Genomic DNA, 21,917 nt, shown 5'->3' with positions numbered 1-21,917 from the left:
ATACAGAAGCAAAACAATCCAAAATATTTTAACATAGAGAACATTGAACTTTGATGTCTCTGAAATAGAGAGAAAAAAAATGGAACAAACATTCTAATAAATAACAAACAAAAAAATTTTCTGAGAAGAAAAAAAAATTAAACATTTTTTATTCTAGATTAACAGTATTGAAAGGACATACCATAACCCAGGAAAAGTGTAGACAATAACTGATAAAGATACATCATTAACTAGGTTTCTGAATTTAGAAAAAAAGATGATTTTTTTTCCAAACTGAAAAAGAAACAACCAAAAATAATCAGACAAGCCTCAAGTTCTTAGAGAAGGAGTTAAAGCCAGAATACCATGAGTAATATTTACACAGTTCTGAAGAAAAGAGAGAGCTAAATATATTATATTCAGAGAGGTGTCATTCTTATATCAAGGCATTCAGCAAATAAGGCTAAACATGTTCTCAGGGAATTCATACAATATATTCAGTTAAGAATGAATCCAAAATATTTTGGAGTAAAAAATCTCTGAATCAATGGCAAATCCAGATTCCCTTAAGATACAGCCAAAAGAGTAAATATGAGGAAAATAAGTGGCATACATACTGACATGTTAAAAAAGAATTTGGAGGTGGGGGAGAGAGAGAGGGAGATCACGAGTGGGGGGACATGCAGGGCCCAACATAGGGCTTGATCCCAGGATTGTGACATCATGACCTGAGTTGAAATCAAGAATCACCTGCTTAACTGACTGAGCCACTCAGGCACGCCAACAAATCAAAATTTTAAGTAATACATATTAGAGATTATTTCTATAGCAGGAGTTCAACTATTGCTAAAATTAAAAATACATAGTTAAAAATAAAGACAAAACTGAGTTCATGTATTAATTCTTAATCTTGGTGAGATCTTTCAGGGAAAAAAAAACATAATGATATATACCTGAAGTTCAATATAGTTTATTGATTTATTGTAATTAATCTTTACGTAAATCAGATAAAATACAAAATTTTGTTTAAAAATCAACACATAGTAATAACCAATATTTATAAAATTATTGCCTACTCTATATTTCTCCTCCCTGTGTATATTCATAAACTGCAGAATGGTATATAGTCAGCGTTAATGATGGGTATTTTTGAATGACAGTGTTAATTACTACTTCCAATTTTGTACTTACTGAATGGTTATACTATTTAAATAAGCATATATATGTGTGTCTATACATATAAGCAGATTATTAAAAAATATCTGGGAGTTTATGTCATCATGGAAATTATTGATTTTGAAATTACATTGATAAAATATTTGAAGTATTAGTCTTTTTTTGCAATTTCAGCAAATTACTACAGTGTATGGGAAATGAAATAATAGAGTGGTTTTTATATTGATAATGTTATGATTGCTATTTGAAAATACATCAGTTAAAAGGCATGAGACAATGGACGTTTTTTCAGGAGTGATGGGCAGTATAAACAATGGTAAGCCTTTAAAAGCAGTAGTACTTACGAAGGTTCATTAATGACTGTTCTCAAGGCATTGAGCAGATCTTCACTTGTCATTGTGTTTATGTTCACCTCCACAGCTGCTCCTTTGGCCTTCATGTGAGCGATATTATCAGGCTGATCAGCAAACATGGGAACTCCCACCATAGGAACCCCATGATAAATAGCTTCATAGATCCCATTGGTTCCACCATGAGTGATAAAAGCTTTTGTTTTGGGATGACCTAGGTCGGAAATTGGGTGAGAAGTGGGTGAGGATTTCATTAAGACAGGTTAACAGAGTTTCAGGAAGAGACAGGGAAAAAACTAAGGGTAAGTCAATGAAGAAAGCAGCATTTTCCACAAAAGCTGAGCACATGGGCTATTTCTATGCACATAGAAAACGATCCCAGGAAAGGAGGAATTAGTTCCCTCTGCATTGTGCAGAAAGATTTACTTGAGGAAGTAACACCTGAACTGAGATTGAAACTTGAAGAATAATGAGAGTCTTAATTGAAGATGCTCTTTTGTGAACCGAAGAAAGCATTGAATCTATAAAATCCACAGCCAATTCTCAAATTATTTCTGCTTTGAAAGTGTAAGTAAAATGTAACATTTTATTATTTTTTCTAGTTAGTTTTTGATTTATTTTTTAAATTTTATTTTAAATTCCGGTATGGTTAACATACAGTGTTCTATTAGTTTCAGGTATACAACACAGTGATTCAATAATTCCATATTTCACCCAGTGCTCATCACTATAACGGCACACCTTAATCCCCAGCATTTGTTTGATCTACCCCTCCCCCCCCCCCCCCGGTAACCATCCATTTGTTCTCTGTAGTTAAGAGTCTGTTTCTTGCATTGTCTCTCTTTTATTTTTCCTATGCTCATTTCTTTTGTTGCTGTTTCTTAAAGTCCTCATATGAGTGAAATTGTACGGCATTTGTCTTTCTCTGACTCAGTTCTCTTAGCATTACACTCTCTAGATCCATCCATGTCTTTGCATATGGCAAGATTTAATTCTTTTTTATGGCTAAATAATATTCCATTGTGTAAATATACCACATCTTCATCCATTCATCCATCAGTTACACTTGGGCTGCTTCCATACCTTGGCTACTGTAAATAATGCTGCTATAGATATAGGGGTGTATGTATCCCTTTTATTATTGTTTTTATATTCTTTGGGTAAATGGCCAGTAGTGTGATTACCGAATCATATGGCAGGTCTATTTTTTTTTTTTTTGAGGAACCTCCATAGTGTTTTCCAGAGTGGCTGCACCAGTTTGCATTTTCACTAACAATGCAAGAGAGTTCCTTTTCCTCCACACCCTTGCCAACACTTGTTGTTTCTTGTGTTTTTCATTTTAGCCTAAAATGTGACATTTTTAATTACATACTTATTAAATTTGTTGTTAAACAGTCACTTTACTTGTCCATTTCCAATTGTACAGCTTTTTTTCTCCTCAGTCTTACCAAGAAGATCATTCTGGGGTATCCAATCATAGAGCCGAGTATTGGCTCCTAATGTGGCTGGTTTCTCTCCTTTGTATCTCCATAAAACCTGTGGAAGACGGTACTTTAATTTTGCAAGTGAAAACACAGAGTGAAGTCATCTTAAGGCTATAGAGTTATTTATAAGTCATGTAGCCCACCACTACTTTATGTGATAGTGAGAAAAGTGGACATAAGGGATAGTTTGCAAACATGGAGATATAGTGGGACTGTTTACATCAACGTTGTCAAAAAGGGCTTGTGCTAATAGTCTATTAAATATAGTTTTATCATTTTTATATTTGTCACTCAAACTATTGAGGTGTGAGATTGTAAGTGAAGAGAGAGAAAAGAAAAGACTAATTTAATCAACCAGAGTGTGGAGGTTCTAAAAAACATTAAAATAAACATGAATACTGTGTAAATTTATTTATGTCATAAGGCCATCCTAACTCTCATGTTTCAAATGCAATGTTTTCCAGAAATATAATTAGCTTTAAAATTGTATTGTCTGGTTTTTGAATGATAGTCTTTCCTTCTTTCCTTCTTCCCTCTCTCCCTCCATCTGCCTCTTTTTCTTTCTCCATTCTTCTGTCTTTCCTTCCTTCCTTCCTTCCTTCCTTCCTTCCTTCCTTCCTTCCTTTCTTCCTTCCTTCCTTCCTTCCTCCTTCCTTCCTTCTTGCCTGCCTGCCAGCCTGCCTTTCTCTCTGCCTTGTTCTCCTTCCTTCTGAAGTTGGAGGGAGGAGGAAACAGAGGTTTGCCTTCTGTAATTATTTAATAAAGTATCTTCTTGGGATGTTAACCTTTTGTTACATACTTTTAGGGGTGAGCTCTGTATGACTAAGTTCAGATTGAATATAAGTAAGTGGCACACTGTTTAAGTTTTTATTTTATTCAACAATTCCATAACTCACTTAGTGCTCATCACAAGTGAATTCCTTAATGCCCATCACCTATTTAACCCATCCCCCCCAAACTCCTCCCTTCTGGTAACCATCAGTTTGTTCTCTATAACTAAGAGTCTGTTTCTTGGTTTGTCTGTCTCTCTTTTCTCCCCCATGCTCATTTGTTTCTTAAATTCCGCATATAAGTGAAATCATATGGCATTTGTCTTTGACTTATTTTGCTAAGCATTATACTCTATAGCTCCACCCATGCCTTTGCAAATGGAAAGATTTCACTTTTTTTTTTTTTTTTTTGGCTGAATAGTATCCTACTGTGTATCTATACCACATCTTCTTTATCCATTCATCAGTTGATGGACGTTTGTGACCTTTCCATAATTTGACTACTGTTGGTGCTGCCATAACATCAGGTGCATGTATCCCTTTGAATCAGTAGTATTGTATTCTTTGGGTCAATCTCTAGCAGTGAAATTGCTGGATCATAGGGTAGTTCTATTTTTAACTATTTGAGGAACCTCTATATTGTTTTCCACAGGGGCTGTACCAGTTTGCATTCCCAACAGTGCAAGAGAGTTCCTTTTTCTCCCCATTCTCAGATGGCAAAATTTTAGCAGAAAAGCTTAGAAATAAAAATTCAAAGGTTTAACAGGCCTCATTAGTGCACTCACGGTTATAGAGTTTTATATAGTTTAACTAATATGCCAATATAATGAATTCTAGGGTATTTAATGAACAGGAGTATATAAAGAGTAGAAATCTCGAACTATAATGACAACACAAAGTTAATTGAGTATCATAAATCAGAAAATACATACTGTTTGATAATAATACTAGGATTTTTAATTGTGTTTAACTGTAGAAATTTCAGTTTAGAAAGATGAAGCTTCTATTTCTAAACCAACTAGATCATGATAAAATCTTAATAAAACCTAGAGATATAAAGTATATCCTTGAGTATGATTCTTGTCTACTTTATGTAGAACCTCTCTCCTTTCCTGGACCTTGGAGTTAACATTCTTGAGAATTTGAGGAGTACTCAGTGCAGGTCCTAAGATTTCAAAAGGTTATTGGGATCTTAACATTTTAATCTCTATTTCATTTAAAATAAATGATAGTATAAAAAGATGTATTTCCATAGCAATGCAAAAGTTTATTAAACAAGTGATCAAATGTGCCCCAATACACCGTTTTAATATTTTGAGAAAATTTTACTTACAGATGGTACTAGTTATGCTCAGTGTTTCAAGTTTGATCTAGAAAGAGAACTGTTAGCCACACTTTCTCTCCAATTGGCAGAGTTGCTATGCACCAGGATCCAATGTTGTACTAACCTTTTGTGGAATCTGGGCCAGGGCTGAGGCAATGAGATTGGCTTTTTCATCTGAGAGGTTTCTGACCATTGACCCCAGAGAAAACACCACAATACCATCTTCACCTGAACTTTGGACAAATTCTTCCATTTCCTACAGAGACAAAATTATTTTCATTGCAAATATGCAGGATCATAGGGGGATAAAAGTTTTCTCATTTATGCATGACATGTGTCAAAATTGTACCATGTCAATTTAGATCCAATAAATTATTAAAAAATCAATCTAACTCTCTCTTAGGCATTCAGGATATTTTTCTCGTGTTTATTCTTTTCCTGACTAATAGGCCTACAAATGAATTTTTTAGAACTTCCATATGTAATTATATGTTTTAAAAGGTAAACTTCTGCTATTGTCCTATCATGATAACATTTATGAGACATTATTTGTCTACCCTCCCACAAGTAGCTGACATGCCCTTAACTTGAGCCTTAGCGTACTGGTAAATATAAATTTCTCAACAAATAAAATTTTCTGGGTCACCACTTACAGTTATGCAGGTTGGGCTCTGCAAAGTCTGGGATTACAGTCTTTTGTATCATAATTTATGTGAATGTCAACTTCTAGAGATCTGTTATGCATGCCCTGTGCAACTATTGTGGCTTCCCTGTAATATTTCTCAATATATTTATTACAATTATCAATTATATTTATTTCTCAATGTATTTATCAATTTAAAGGTAGTAAAATTACTAGGGAAAGGATGATGTCATAAATGAAAGTAGATTGCTATTTTAGCTTAGTTAATGTTAGGAGAATATCTCTGAAGTCCCAGGAATTGGTGTTTTGCCATTTTGATTTACCACCCTAAGGACAGTGATTGAATAAACACACGCACACACACACACACACACACACACACACGTACATGAAGCCTTACACATCTAGCAGCTGGATTTGGATTCTTGATTTGGCTGTTGTTCATTGGTTTTTTTTTTTTCTGTGTATCCAATGACTGGCATAATTTTTTCATCAGAGATATAAGCTATGATTGGTGTCCATATTGTCCAAATGTTTGTATTAGTAATTGGGCTTGGGATGGAATAATTTTTCCTCCTTTACAAAAACATGTCTGAACTATTTTGTGAAATTTGTGTGTGTGTGTGAAAAGTGAGGATGGGAAGATAAATATAATAGTGTGGTATGGGATTTTATCTAGTGAGCAAGGAATATGTCACATCTCTTTCTGTAACTCTGTTTAGATACTGGTTCATTATCTGCTATAATAACACTCAGTAGAGCTTACCTGCAGCTATAACTTGAGTGGTAAGAAAAGCATATTCAGAATCCTTCCATAAGATTTAAACTTAAATGTGTATTTTACCCTAAATAGAAATTGAGAACTCTCCTAAGAGCACTATTTAACCTGCAATTGTCTCAGAGATTATGTTTGTTTATCTGCAACACGAGCAAATGAGTGTCTGCCTCTTCAATTCTTTCATAAAGACAGTTATTGATAAAGAGACTTAAATACAATATTCTTATCATGTTTTTCTCTTATTCTCTTTTACTTCTCAATATTGTCTTCTTCCAACATTTTTGGCTATCAATATTTATTTGTTGGTGACTTTGGAATGTGGTACACAATTTTCCTTTTTACTTCAGAGAAACCAGGCATCATGTTATTAAAGAACAAATTCAGTGACTGGGTTTCTCAGTTCTATGATTATTTTACCTAATCTGTTCCTAGTGCTCTCTGCTGAAACCCAGACCTCGCATTACCTGAATGATTCTTAGAAATGTCCACCTGAAAATTCCTTTGGCTCCTTAAGTGAATAGGTCTAAACTGAATCCATCCTTGTCATCTCAAAAAAGCTTTTCTGTGAATTATTTTCTGTCTTGGTAAAGGTCACTGTTATCCAAGAATTGCTACCTAATTCCATGTCTTCTGTCAACACTTACTTCTTACTGACCAAAGTCTGTGAAATCTATCTGAGAGTTCTCATGAAGGCATCGTTATCGCTCAAGGAATCGTAACTGTCTCACCTCATAACCCCATCACACTTGTTAGGAAGACCAAAGCACTTTCCTGAGGGAATTCCAAGGCTGTAGCTTCCTGTTCCTTCCATACAGTACCCAAACTATAGACACACTGATGTCTTATTTTATTTTAAAGTTTATTTGTTTATTTTGAGACATAGGGAGAGTGCAAGTGGGGAAGGGGCAAAGAGAGAGGGAGAGAGAATCCCAAGCAAGCTCTGCACTGACAGCACAGAGACCGACATGGAGGCTCGATTTCATGAATTGTGAGATCATGAACTGAGCTGAGATCAAGAGTTAGATGCATAACCGACACAGCCAGCCAGGTGCTCAACACACTGATATTTTAACATGCCACTTGAATCACTTCTTTCTTCAGCTGAAATATCAAAGTGAAGTTCAAAAAGGTAATATAATTCATAAAAGACTCCTATGATTTGTAAAATAGATTTGGAGTAGCAAATAGTATATCTCTGTTATTGAGGCAACACGCTTTAAATAAAGAAATAATAGGATTATATCATACGGTACACAAAACATCCTCCACTGTAATAGACATACCTTAGGTAATGGTTTGGCAGGTTTACAGTGCAACCCTCCTACAAACTCAAAATTAGGTAAGTATGGACGAGGAAATTCAAAATCCCAATATGTCCGGATTAGCCAAATTTCTGCTTTCCCCATAACCTCACATAATGTAGTGGGTCTTCCTGGAGAAAATGAAAAAAAGGTAAGTGAAAGTTATTAGCATATATGTTTTTTAGGATAAAATGTACCACTAATTTTCTGACAAACAAGGGAAATCTTTGTCCTCTAGCTATCTATCACATCTAGATGTTAAAAGGAAGGGGAAATTAAGATTATAAGGAGAGAGGGAGAAAGAGAAGGAGGGAAGAAAGAAAGTGGGGTGGGGGTTGGAGGAAGGAAGGAAAGAAGGAAGGAAGGAAGAGAATAAGGGAGGATAGAGGGAGGGAGGGAGGGAGGAAAGGGGATAAGGAAAAGAAAGATGAGAGGCGAGAAGGAGAGAAGGTAAGAATATATTTGGGTAGGAATACTAATATGCAAATGAAGTTTCACAACTACAAATTCAATCTAAAATTTAACCACAACTCCATGTACTGATGAACTTAATACTCATTGTTTCTCTCCAGTTAAATGGCAGATGACAGATTAGCCCCAGCATATCAGCACCAAATTCCCTATCAATGGTTTCCTAACTATCTTCCAGCTTGTTATAGTCTCTGATTTACTCCTATTGTTTAAGAATCCCACCAGTATTTGTTTACTTTATCTTCCTCAATAAAATCCCATTATTTTCCACTACAACTGATTTGCCACTATTTTCTTAGTAGGAATTCCCTGATTCATACCCAATACAACCCCCTTTGGAATGTGAAATATACATGTCACCAATATCACACAGTTATTTTAGTGTTATCTTTGAATTGTATTTTTTGAAAGGGATATTCTACGTATTAATTTTAGAAGATTTGTAGAGAAGAACGAGTGTTTGCAAATGACCAGGTCAACCAGTTTTAGACACAGGAAACATGTTTTGCCCTAAATAAAGAAAAATTCAGATGAGAAATCTCCTTTTTTAAGGATTATAAGCAAACTTGGTGATCATGTGCAACACAGAATGGATAGACTCTCTTTCTATAGTCATTGCTTTGTAGGGCTTGAATTTACATCTGAAGCTATATGGTCAGATGCCTTAATTTAATAATGAAGAGGAATTTCTCAAGGAAACTTAACTTGAAATTGCCAGAGATTGGATGAAAACCCCACCTCACAACCTCCACGTCAATATATTTATGTACTTTAGTTGTCTTATTCCATGTGTGTGACATCCTGTCTTGATTACCAACTCCCTTGGTGAAATTACTGTGTATAATGTATAGATCACATTTTAAGAAATACCCAAATTAAAGTATTGACTAAAATTCTATATTTGAGATAGTGGTGCACAGTTACAAATACAAAGGCAATCAAAAGTAAAGGAAATAAGGGGAGGGACCATGATAGCGGAGCAACATGGAAGTTTTTTGCTCCTCTTGTCCATAAAATGCAGCTAGAAATTCAACTCGTCCCTGAAATGCAACATCAAACCATCTTGCACACCTATAAGATTGATCTGAGGATCAACCCCACAATCTACATAACTTGAGTCACAGAATTTGGCAAGTATGTGGCACAGAGAGGTGAACTGGGAGAGAGAAGCTGCAGAGTGTAGGGAGCTATTTTTGCTTGTGGAGAGAGGACAGAGACAGAGGGGAGAGTACAGGAAAAGCACTCTCCCTGAAAGTAGCTGGAGAGAAAGTGAACGAGTGGAAATACCCATAAGGGACTGAACAAGAAAGGAAGAAAGGAGAAAGGAGAGGCTTTAAACATGATTAGGACTCTATAAACAGGGGAGCACAGATTCTGGAACTCCACAGCTCAATAACTGGTGGAGCTCTGGTGGGAAGGGCCAATCCCCAGGATTGAGGGATCCTCGGACCACATGGGAGAGAGGCAGTTCCCCTGGTGAAAAGACATTTGGTAGAGGTTCTGCGGCCTCCTCACAGGCAAAGGTCTCAGCAGACCCCAGAGAACATCCATGTTTGCTGGTCTTGGAACAAATAAGTTAGAGGGAGGTGAAGCTTCGCGCCAGAGGTATGTTTTGATTTACCATAATCCCTGAAACGCTGCTTCTACATAATCTCATGGACTTTTTCTGGGGTAGGCTGGCACCTGGCCACAGTCTCTGGCATCTGCAGCAGCACAGTCACACAAATGTTCCTGTGGACTGGCTGGTACCTGGCCATTGCTCGGTAAGATACTCCCCCAGATGGTCAGAGCAGGTCAAAGCCACAGGGACCTCAGAAGTGAGGGGTTTAGAAACACATCCTCATCTGAGATAAAATTTTGGAGAGAGTGCCATCTGGTAGGCTGACAGCTTGATCGTGATAGTGTAGAAGTTGGGAGTGTGGGAGTGGACAGTAGCCAGAGACAAAGGAGGTGTGTTTTATTGCCGGTGGGAGAGACCACAGAGTTCTGTTGCCAGAGACTATGTAGCCGGGTGATACCATTTTTACCTTTTCTATGGATGCGCATACACGTGTACATGTGCCACAAGGATCCACACCAATAAGCTAAGCAGTACCATCTAGTGGAGAACAGAGCCGTTACACCAAGTCCGTCCAACTGTTCCAACTGTGCTCTAGAGGAACACCACCAGTCTCTCTGCCTGCTAGTTTATGGACTATAAAGTGCTTCATAGTTTGACTGCTAGGGCAAACTGGATGTTATTTCAATAATATTTATTCTTTTCTCTGATCCATCTATTCAATTTTTTTCTTTTTCTTTTTCTTTTCCTTTCCTTTCTTTTCTTTCCTATTCTTGAATACAGAAAGAGAAAAAGGTTAATTTTATTTTATGCTTTATAAAAAACATTTTTCTTTATTGTTTTCTACTGTATTTTTTATTTTTTTATTCCATTTTACTTTCCTCATTTCATTTTATTCTATTTTATTATATACATATTTAAAATTTTTCATACTTTTTCCAACCTTTTTTCCTTTCCTTTTCTTTTCTTTCTTTCTTTTTTTTTTCTTTTCTCTTCTTTGCCTTTTTTCTCTATTCTACCAAGCTTCTTTCATCTACAAGACCAAAACACACCTAGGATCTAGAATCCTTCATTTGATTTTTAAATTTTTATTTATTTTATTCTTTTTCTTCCTTAAAAATGATGAAGCAAAGGAGTTCACTCCAAAAGAAAGAATAGGAGGAAATGAAAGCCAGGGACTTAATCAAAACACATATGAACAAGATGTCTGAACCAGAATTTAGAATCATAATTAGAATACTAGCTCGGATTGAAAAAAAGTGTAGAATCCCTTTCTGGGAGATAAAGGATTATTTAGTCAGGACGAAATAAAAAACGTTATAACTGAGCTGCGATCTCAAATGGATGCCATGGTGGCAAGGATGGATAAAACAGAACAGTGAATCAGCAGTATAGGACACGAACTTATGGAGAAAAATGAAGCAGAAAAAAAGAGGGAAACTAAAGTAAAAGAGTGTGATATAAAAGCTAGAGAACTCGCTGCCTCATTGAAAAAGGAATAACATTTGAATCATTGGGTTCCCAGAAGGTGAACCGAGAAAAAAAGGGGTACAAGTTTTATATGAGCAAATCACAGTAGAAAACTTTCCTAACCTGGGGGAAGACACAGCATCCAAATCCAGAAAGCACAGAGAACCCCCATTAGATTAGACAAAAAACAACCATCGACAAGGCATATCATAGCGAAATTCACAAAATACACAGAGAAGGAAAGAATCATGAAAGAAGCAAGGGAAAAAAGTCCTTAATCTACAAGGGAAGACAGATCAATATCATTGCAGACTTATCCACAGAAACTTGGCAGGTCGGAAGGGAGGGGCAGAATATATTTAACATGGTGAATCTGAAAAAATGCAGCCAAGAATTCTTTACCTAGCAAGGCTGTCATTCAAAATAGAAGGAGAGATAAAGAGTTTCCCACACAAACAAAAACTAAAGGAGTTTGTCACCACTACACCAGCCCTGCAAGAAATTTTAAGGGGGACTCTCTGAAGGAAGAAACGATGAAACAAAACAAAACAAAAAGTCCCAAAGCATCAAAGACTAATAAGCACCAGAGAACATCACCAGTGACTCCAACTCTATAGGGTACACAATGGCAATAAATTCATATCTTTCAGTACCGACTCTAAATGTCAATGGACTAAATGCTCCAATCAAAAGACATAGGATAACAGAAGGATAAGAAAACAAGATCCATCTATATATTGTTTACAAGAGATCCATTTTAGACCTAAAGACACCTTCAGATTGAAAGTAAGGGGATGGAGAACCATCTATCATGCTAATGGTAGCCAAGAGAAAGCCAAAATTGTCATACTTATATCAGACAATCTAAGTTTTAAAATTAAGATGGTAACAAGAGTTGAAGAAGGGTGTTATATCATAGTTAAGAGGTCTATCCACCCAGAATACCTAAAAATTCTAAACGTTTGTGCCCCCATGTGTAAGCATGCAAATATATAAATCAACTAATCACAAGCATAAAGAAACACATTGACAATAATACCATAATAGTAGGGGACTTCAACACCCACTTACAGATGCAAAGTTCATCTAAGCAGAAAATCAACAAGAAAATAATGGTTTTGAATGACACACTGGACCGGATGGACTTAACAGATATATTCAGAACATTTCATCCTAAAGCAGCAGAATACACATTCTTCTCCAGTGCACATGGAACGTTCTCCAGAATAGATCATATACTAGGGCGCAATCATCCCTCAACAAATACAAAATTGTACCATGTATATTTTCAGACCACAACACTATGAGAGTCCTAATTTACTGAGAATTTTTTAACATGAATTGGGGTTGGATTTTAACAAATACTTTTTCTGCATCTATTGATATCCTCTTGTGTTTTTTTTTGTTTGTTTGTTTGTTTGTTTTGTTTTTTTAGTCTCTTGATGTGATGGGTAACATTAATTGATTTTTGAATGGTGAACTGGTCTTGCATACTTAGAGTAAATCCTACCTGATGATGGTATATAATTTTTTTTATACATTGTTGGATTCACTTTGCTAATATTTTGTTAAGGATTTTGGATCTATGTTTATGAGAAGTATTGGTCTATAGTTTCCTTTGCTGTAATGTTTTTGTCTGGTTTTGATATTTGGCAACACTGGCACCACAGAATGACTTAGGAAGTATTCCCTCTGCTTCTATCCTCTAAAAGTGATTATAGAAAATTAGTATAATGTCATTATTAAATATTTTGTAGAGGGGGCAGCTGGGAGGCTCAGTCAGTTAAGCATCTGACTCTTGGTTTCGGCTCAGGTCATGATCTCATGGTCATGGGACTGAGCCCCATGTTGGGCTCCATGCTGAGCATGGAGCCTGCTTGGAATCCTCTCTCCCTCTTTCTCTGCCTCTTTCTCTGTCTCTCTATCAAAATAAATAAATAAACATTTAAGAAAAAAATAAATATTTAGTAAAATTCACCAACAAACAGCCTGGTGCTTTCTGTCTTGGATGAGTAATTATTAACCCAATTTAATAGATACAGGATTATTTAGATTGTCTACTTGTCCTCGTGTGAGATTTGGCAAATTATGTATTTCAAGGTTTTTCATGGAATTTGTGGGCAAATAATTATTCATAGTGTTCACTTGTTATCCTTTTTAATGTCCATAGCATCTGTAGTGATATCCTTTCTTTTAAGTTTTTTATTTTGTTTAGGTTGGCTAGAGTCTGATCAATTTTATTGATCTTTTCAACATATCACATTTTTATTTCCTTGATTTTTTCTATTGATTTCCTGTTTTCTGTTTCATTGATTTCTGCTTTAATTCTTATTATTTATTTTCTTCTGCTTACTTTGAATTTAATTTACTCTTCTTTTGCTAGTTTTCCAAGGTGGAAATTTAGATTATTGATTTTAGATCTTTCTTTTCCTTTTTTATATTGAGGTATAATTGGCATACATTGTATTAATTTCAGATGTACAACGTGGTGATTTCATATTTGCATATATTGCTAAATGGTCAACACGACACCTAGTTTACATCCACAACCATACGTAGTTACAGAATTTTTTTCTTTTGATGACAACTTTTAAGACCTACTTTGTCAACAACTTTCAAATATGCTATGTAGTATTATTAACTATAGTCGCCATGCTGTACATTACATTTTCACGACTTTTTATTTTACAACTGCAAGTTTGTACCTTTTGTCTCCTTTCACCCATTTTACCCAGCCCCCACCCCTGCTTTGGTAATGACCAATCTGTTCTGTTTATGACCTTGTTATTTTGTTTGTTTGCTTTTTTCACAGGTAACTGAAATTATATTGTATTTGTCTTTCTCTGTCTGGTTTATTTCACTTAACATAAACCAAACTCGGGAACGAGAGTAGAATGCTGGTTAACAGTGCTCGGGGCTGGGGCAAATGGGGATTGTTGGTCAAAAGGTACAAAATTCCAACCACAAGATGAGGAAGTTCTGGGGATCTATTATTCAACATAGTCACTATAGTTAACAATATTGTATTATATACTTGATAGTTGCTAGGAGAGTAGATATTGAATGAATAGTTTAATGATTTGTTAGATCCATTGACATCACTACAATTAAGTCAATGTAAAGAATAATGCAGATCTTAAAATATTCTGTGCCAAATATATATTTGTTAAAAAGAAAAGCAAAATGAATATTTAATAATTGCTTCTATTGGCAAAAAAGAAAAAAAAAGACATATATAAATACTTATGCTTAATGATGCATAGATAATATCTTGCTGTAATGACAGGAATAGTTAATAATACTTATGTAGAAGAAATATGAAGCCAGTTATTATTCACTATATATATTTTTGTTCCGTTTGAATTTTTTAGCCATTTGTATTAGTTATCTTTTATTACGAGATTGAGAATTAAATCATATTTATGGTGCATTCAGAATTTCCTGATAAAGAAAATGAGAGAATGAAAATCAACAAAAGTACACAATGAAACAAACAAACAAAAAAACCTGTCAAAGATGATAGAGTTTAAAAATTACCATAGATCCTAAGGACTACATTTAATGCATAAAATTTATACATACAGAATCTTATAACTTTCCCCTATTTATGCATAATATGACAAATGTCCTAAAATCTTATTGATTAGAACTAGGAAAACATCCTTAGTTTTCAGAATATATTTATGTTTTTATGTCTTGCATTTCTTTTCTGACAATAGAATTGAGCCCAAGATACTGTCTGATTTACTTTAAATCCATAGAGCCCAACACACTGCCTACACCCAGGTAGTGTTTCTGGTGCTTAAATTATTTACTGTGAAATTGGCATAGTATAGATTTAAATCATGTATAAACCTCAGGATTTTTAAAGTGCCTTCCTTTGAATATACGTTTGTGAAAAAAGGTATCTACTGGGAAGTCAGTGTTATGGACTGACTTGTGTTCCTCTAACACTCATGTATTGAAATCTGATTATATTTTGAGTTAAGTCCTTTAAAGATGTAATCAAGCTTAAGTGAGGTCCTAAGAGTGGGCCTTAATCCAATATCACTGGTCTTCTTATAAGAAGAGGAGGAGACACTGGGATTATATATACACAGAGGAAATACCATGAGAGAACATAGCAAAAAAAGTGGTCACATTACAAGCTAGGAGACAGGCCTGAAGAGAAACTGGCCTGACAACACCTTGGTTATGGACTTCTAGCATCCAAACTATGAGAAAACAAATTTCTGTTGTTTCTGCCACTTAGTCTGCGGTATTTAGTTGTGGCAGACCTACAAAACTAATACAATCAGAGAGTTAAATTAGTTAATATTGATGGAATCAAATGAGAGCTATCTGTGTAAAAATAACAAAGCAAAACCATTCCTGATAGAAAAATGCAAACTATTAAAAATAGATGGAATATATATGTAAGTAGTGAAGTTAAAAAAAACATGCTTCTTTCAACACCTAAAGCTATAATTTTTTACAGTTTTCCATTTCATCGTTCAGGTTTCTGTGTAGTACTTACCGAAGAAGTACAAAGCATCCTAGGAAACTTTTCAGTATGACTAGCTACGATGAAACAATTCACTTAAGACTTACTGAAGCTTCATCCCAAATTTACAAAAGGGGTAAGAATGTCAGGGACTCAGATTCAACACAGAGAATACTATAAATTTTGAATGTAATAATCCATGATTCTCAAAATTTGTGGGAAACAATTCAGGCAAAATAAATTACATGCAAAGTTAATCCCATTGTTAATATAGCTCAGTTTTCAGTTTATTACTGGAATAAGGCAAGGAGATTATATTATTCTTACAACAAACGTTACACTTTTTTGACCAATAAAAAGTCAAATCTCCTCCACTACGAAAACTCAGTATACAAGACTTTTTTGTGATACCCTATATTGGACAAAAAATACATCTTCCATTAGGTTGACATTTATTAGTGTGTTTCATATTTTGTTTTGTTTTGATAACAATCTTTAAGTATCAAGGTTTCTTACAAAATGGTTAGATGACTTTAAAGAAAGGGTAACCAAGACTTTTATTGCCTCTCCATCCCAATTGGTTGTTGATAACAATCATTGATATCACTTGTGAAGTTTTATGTGAAAGTGAAACTTTTAAAAATACACTCTTTTCATTTTCCTAGGCTTTTCTTAAACCACCTAAGTTTCCTAACTCCTTTAGAATGAGGAGCACTCTCTTACCTAATGCATCACTGTAAAACTGGTCCCAAAGCTGAGTATCATATTGTTGGATCCAGAAGTCAAAGAAAGTGGAGAACATTAAATTTTTTACCCTTTCCAGAAAGGTCATTCTGTCTGATAGTGCCGCCATAGTAACAGGCACATAGGAAAGTGGAACCGGAAGTTTCCCACAATTTTTTTCCAGCGTGTAACCCATGGAATACCTTAGTGTATACACAAAAGGGACTTCCAGCAACTCAGCAATCAGCTCTCCACAGGGTAACACCGGGTCTATGACCATTACATTGTAGTTGGTTTCCTGGAGTTTCTTCATCATTGACTGGTTGTAGACTACACTCTCACACTGGAGTTTTAAATGTCCAGTTATTTGAAGAAGGAATTGTTGCAGTTTCATTGCTGACTGCCAGAGTGACAATGTTGGCATAACATTAGCAGCTATATCTAAAAAGTCATTTAGCGTTTTCTCAGCAGTCTCTCTGTTTTGTGGCACAGGGACCACCTCAAAGTTCATTGCAGAAGGCTTGCTGTAGTCGATGATGAAACTCTGTGGAGACACCAACACAGTTACCTCGTGGCCCCTTTCTGTGAGTTCCTCTAGTATGATCTTTAGGTTGAGCCAGTGGCTCATGTCACAGGGCCACACCAGGACCTTCCCACAGAGTCCACAGCCAGCGTAGCAGAGCTGCAGCAGCACAATTGCTGAAATCCATTTCTTAGGGACCATGACAGCGGTTCCCTCAGACACTGCTCTGCAGAGGTTAAATGTTTGCAGAGCACAGAGCTGAAGACGCAGTTTAGATACAGATGAAGTTAAAAATTAATTTCTAGAGTTAGGAAATGCTACCGTGTAGAGAACTTTGTCAATAGCGTGCACTGGGCACAGTACTATAGGATATTTGTTAGGAGAATGCATGAAATATTTAAATATTCTGGAGGAAATGGCTGCAGCATTTTAGGAGTTCATTTTAAATATATTAAAATAAAAATGATACTTTTTAATGGACAATTTCTAATTACAATAGAACCCATTTAAGAAAGTCTAGTAAATAATATGGTATATCTTATGGAACATGATGATTGATAATTTGGGAAAACAAAAATGTAGGTCTTGACATAAAGTTGGTTGTATGATAGTATATGGACAAGATGCACACATCACATCACATCACAATAACAATAGGGAGAGTATACTAAATATTATACTAAGGTACAATATTTCCAGGCTCCAGAAGATGCTATCACTCCAATGTGGAAAAAAAATCTCACAAAGCTTCAGGATATGGGTGCCTTTCATTGAGCCCAGTAGCGAACATGACAGAAGATGGGTTCTGAAGGTGAATGGAAGACAAGGAGAAAAAGAATGATGATGTGGAAATGATGGCCATTTAAGTATGCAGTTATCAGTTCAGTATGCATAGAGTCAAGGCTAACACAGAACAGTATAGACAAAGAAAATACTAGTTAAAACAGAGCACTTTGGAGAGTCTTGAGTGCTATACTCTGGGTTCAATTTTAATTTCCACAAAAGAGCTCTACTCAGATTTTCAAATCATGTCCAGAAAATGATCATATGTGTCCTATAATAAAACTCTTCCAGAATCTAAATAGGATTTGAGTGGTAGGGAAAAAACAATCTGTAAGAGGCTAAAAGTAAATATTAGGAAAACAAGATTTGATGAGTGTCAGGGAAAATATAATATTGGTTTGTGAATGGAAATCACAGAATGAGTCTTAAAAAACAAAGAAGTGCTCAGTTTGTAGTTTGACCAACTGGAGTAATGGATAATGACTAGCAAAACCACAAAATGTTAGATAAGTAGTAGCTATGGAAAGGTTTTTGACCTTCAGTGTGTGAGTTAATAATTGGACATGTCTGTGGAAATATTAATTGGGCTGTGAACACTACAATCTCAAGGGAGGGGTAAAATTTAGAAGTGTAGATGTTGTGTGCAATCATCCATCTATACTTTAACCCAATTTCAGCTCTTCTACAAATCCTTTAATATTTCATACCTCCAAAAAACACGTTTTTAGCGCATAGTGTATGCCAGATTCTATATTATGCACAGGGCATAAACAAGAAAGACCACCTCAGGTTCAAAATGAGTTCACAGATTACTGCAGAAAATGTCATTGGAACCAATACTTATTCTATAAATATAATGGAGATGGATCTTAGATGGTCAGAACGAGTTGAGGAAGGCAAGCCCACGAAGGAGGTTGCTTACTAGAAGAAGAGAATAATGCAATAATGCTTTAGCTAAGTCTTTAAGAGTGGTTGGTAGCCACCAGGTTGAAAAGTATCATTTGGAAGTAAAAGAGAATACTAATGTATCTATGTTCTAAGAAGTGTAAATAGTTATATCAATGTTATATTCAGTGACAAAATTATATTCAATTAGATAAATTGACAGGGACATACTGAAATTTCAAGTCCCTTGAGAATTTTTCTGTTGCGCCAAAAAGAAGACCCAAAGTAGAATTGTTTAAAAGATGCAAAGATAAATCTAGCGTCAAATCTCCAGCCAATCCTGCATAATCAGAATTTGTTTATAAGGAAAGGAGGCTTCATGACTGAGATCCATAAATATTAACAGAGACCATAAATATTAACAGAAACAGAGACCATAAATACTAACACAGTGATTTGAATTATTATTTGAAATGAAGTATATAATTATTTTTTTCAGTGTTTAAGATTATGAAAGCAAAGCCTAAAAGCATAAGGAGCAAGAGATTAAAAAGAATAATTGCCGGGACACCTGGGTGATTCAATCGCTTAAGCATCAGACTCTTGATCTGGGCTCTGGTTGTGATCTCATGGTTTGTGAGTTTGAGACCTCCATCCAGCTCTTTGCTGATGGCACTGAGACTGCTTGGGGTTCTGTCTCTCCCTCTCTCTACCCCTCCCCCATTTGTGCTCTCTCTCTAAAATACTCTCTGTCAAAATAAATAAATTAAAAAAAAACCAAAACAAAAAGAATAATTGTGAAAAATTACTAAAGAACCAAAAATAATTTCTAGAAATTACAAATTCAACAAATGAAATTTAAAACTGAATAGATATAGTAAAGAGTAAATTAGATACCCCTGTAGAAATAAAACATAACCCAGAAGAGAAATCTTAAAGATATCTTTAGAATTAAGTTCTGAATAAAAACACATGAAATACGAAATAGGATAGAATGGTTAAGAGACATGGAGATTAAACTAAGATATCTGCATCCAAACGTTGGTTTGACCTACTTGGTGTCTCCTCTCTCAACTCCTTTTCTACTCTTTAAAGCTGGCTCTTCTTCATGCAACCAGACTGCAAAACCAAGCCTTAAATTTTAGTTCTCTCAAACATATCTTCCAGTTTCTTTTAATTTTTTAATAATTTTAGACAAAAAAGTTACAAGTGAAGTATTGAGACTTCTTTATACCCTGCAGTAATTATTACTCTATCACTATTGTGTTGGCCTAATGGTGAATTACCATTTTCATGATTCCTTATGTAGTTACTAACTGGAATTTTACTGTAAAGGATTGCAAAAATATGTGCAAACATATGGTTAGTATAATTTGCATGGTCTCACAGTATCTCCCTACAAGACATGTATTAATTACATAGGAAGAATCCTGGCAGAAACTATCCTATATAAATTATAAAAATTATCATCAATAGTGATAATCGATTTATATTATGTACCTCCAGATATGCCACCCTGTGAAGGACACAGATTGCTTCTGTAGTATTCTTACCGAAAATGTAGAATCCCACTCTAATCGTGAGAATATATCAGAAAACCCAAATTGAAGGATATTATATATATATATATATATATGTGTGTGTGTATATATATATATATATATATGTAAGTGATGAATCATTGAAACCAAGATTACACTGAATGCTAACTAACATGAATTTAAATATATAAATATATAAATATATATATATATAAATATAAATTATATTTATATATGTATAATGCCTCATACTCTTCATAAACAAGAGGCAAAGAAAGACTGTGTGAACTATCACAAGTTGGAAAAAAGTAAGGACCCTGGACAAATAAATGCAAGAGGGGAACCTGCATTATTTACTGGAAAGAAAAAAATTAGAAAGATAATTGACATTTAATAAGAATCCTAGTTTTGATCATTTTATTATGCTTATGTAAAATGTTATTATTAACAACATAAACATTTTTCACTCTTTCTATTTTTAATTTTTTTAATGTTTCTTTTTGAAGGAGAGAGAGATAGTGTGTGAAGAAGGGAGAGGTAGAGAGAGAGGGAGACACAGAATCTGAAACAGGCTCCAGGCTCTGAGCTGTCAGCACCAAGCCTGTGCGGGACTCCAATGCATGAACCATGAGATCATGACCCTGAGCCGAAGTCGGACTCTTAACCCAGTGAGCCACCCAGGCGCCCCATCATTCTTTCTATTTTTAATTGGCATTTAAGAAATAGCCTGTTTATTAATTTATTTATGCATATCAGTATAATGCATATAAATTTATTTTATTTTATATATTTTATCTAGCTATTATCATTATTTAAAATTTTTTTCAATTTATTTTTTGAGAGAGAGCAAGCCAGGGAAGGGCAGAGAGAGAGGGAGAGAGAAAAATCCCAAGCAGTTCTGTGCTGTCAGGGTAGAGCCCGACGCAGGGCTCCAACTCAGGAACTGTGAGTCAGAACCACGAGTCAGATGCTTAACCAACTGAAGACCCCCCCAGGGGCCTCTCAGCTATTGTCATTATTTATTTTTATTATTCAGTTTGTCCCAGATTTTGGAAACTTTTCCATATATTGTTTCCTATTTCCTTTTGATATGACCCCATTCTTTTAAAGCAATTTTCACTTTCTATTACTATAAGATATTTCAGGCTTAGTTACTATTTTCACTGCCTCAACCTTAAAATCAACCATGTCTCCAAGGAACACTGTTTCATTTTAGTAGAGAATGGCCTTTAAAAATCAAGATGAGAATGCTAAATGTGTTCATTGCTACTGACATGTTAGTTTTAATCAGAAAATAAACAAGCAAATATAATTGCACATCCTAATACTATTATAAATCCCTATCTATAGTTGTTTCTATATCTAGCCTTCTCTGTTTATTCCCAAGTCCTTTAAACAGTGAGAAACCTGTCTCCAATACCACTTTATGCTTACTTATTTGATCAGTTTTAGTAGACACATAAAATAGTTTCAGAATTGCTAGTCTATAGACCTGTAAAAAATTTTTTTGCAACCAGAGTAAAATATTTGCCATATAGATTCATTTGTTAAAAGAACAGAGACAGCAGTCAAATTCCTTTGCATGGAGAGAATACTACTCCCATATGATTTTACAGGTATACACTAGCAAAATTACAGGTAATAAATCTTTATTCCAAAGGTTGGTGGGAAGGAA

The 21,917-nt window shown here is 35.0% G+C and overlaps 1 protein-coding gene across 5 annotated transcripts in view; it reads right to left on the bottom strand.

The window, feature by feature from the left end:
• Positions 1-21,917, bottom strand: part of LOC106977026 (UDP-glucuronosyltransferase 2A1) — a 52,562-nt gene that overhangs the window by 4,243 nt on the left and 26,402 nt on the right. For 2 of the 5 annotated variants that reach the window (XM_015074500.3, XM_053217276.1), the window contains 4 exons: positions 7,788-7,936; positions 5,208-5,339; positions 2,954-3,041; positions 1,500-1,719 (listed from right to left, as the gene is read on the bottom strand). In XM_015074500.3, the coding sequence (XP_014929986.1) occupies positions 1,500-1,719; positions 2,954-3,041; positions 5,208-5,339; positions 7,788-7,936 (589 nt within the window). Of the gene's footprint in view, positions 1-1,499; positions 1,720-2,953; positions 3,042-5,207; positions 5,340-7,787; positions 7,937-16,510; positions 17,290-21,917 lie in introns of those variants that run through there. The other 3 variants (XM_015074501.3, XM_015074497.3, XM_015074498.3) reach the window with 2 other exon arrangements.

Source organism: Acinonyx jubatus, chromosome B1, assembly GCF_027475565.1.
Source record: "Acinonyx jubatus isolate Ajub_Pintada_27869175 chromosome B1, VMU_Ajub_asm_v1.0, whole genome shotgun sequence".
Classification (NCBI taxonomy): domain Eukaryota; kingdom Metazoa; phylum Chordata; class Mammalia; order Carnivora; family Felidae; genus Acinonyx; species Acinonyx jubatus.
The sequence above is the reverse complement of the archived record's forward strand: the minus strand, read 5'-3'. Positions and strand labels throughout refer to the sequence as shown.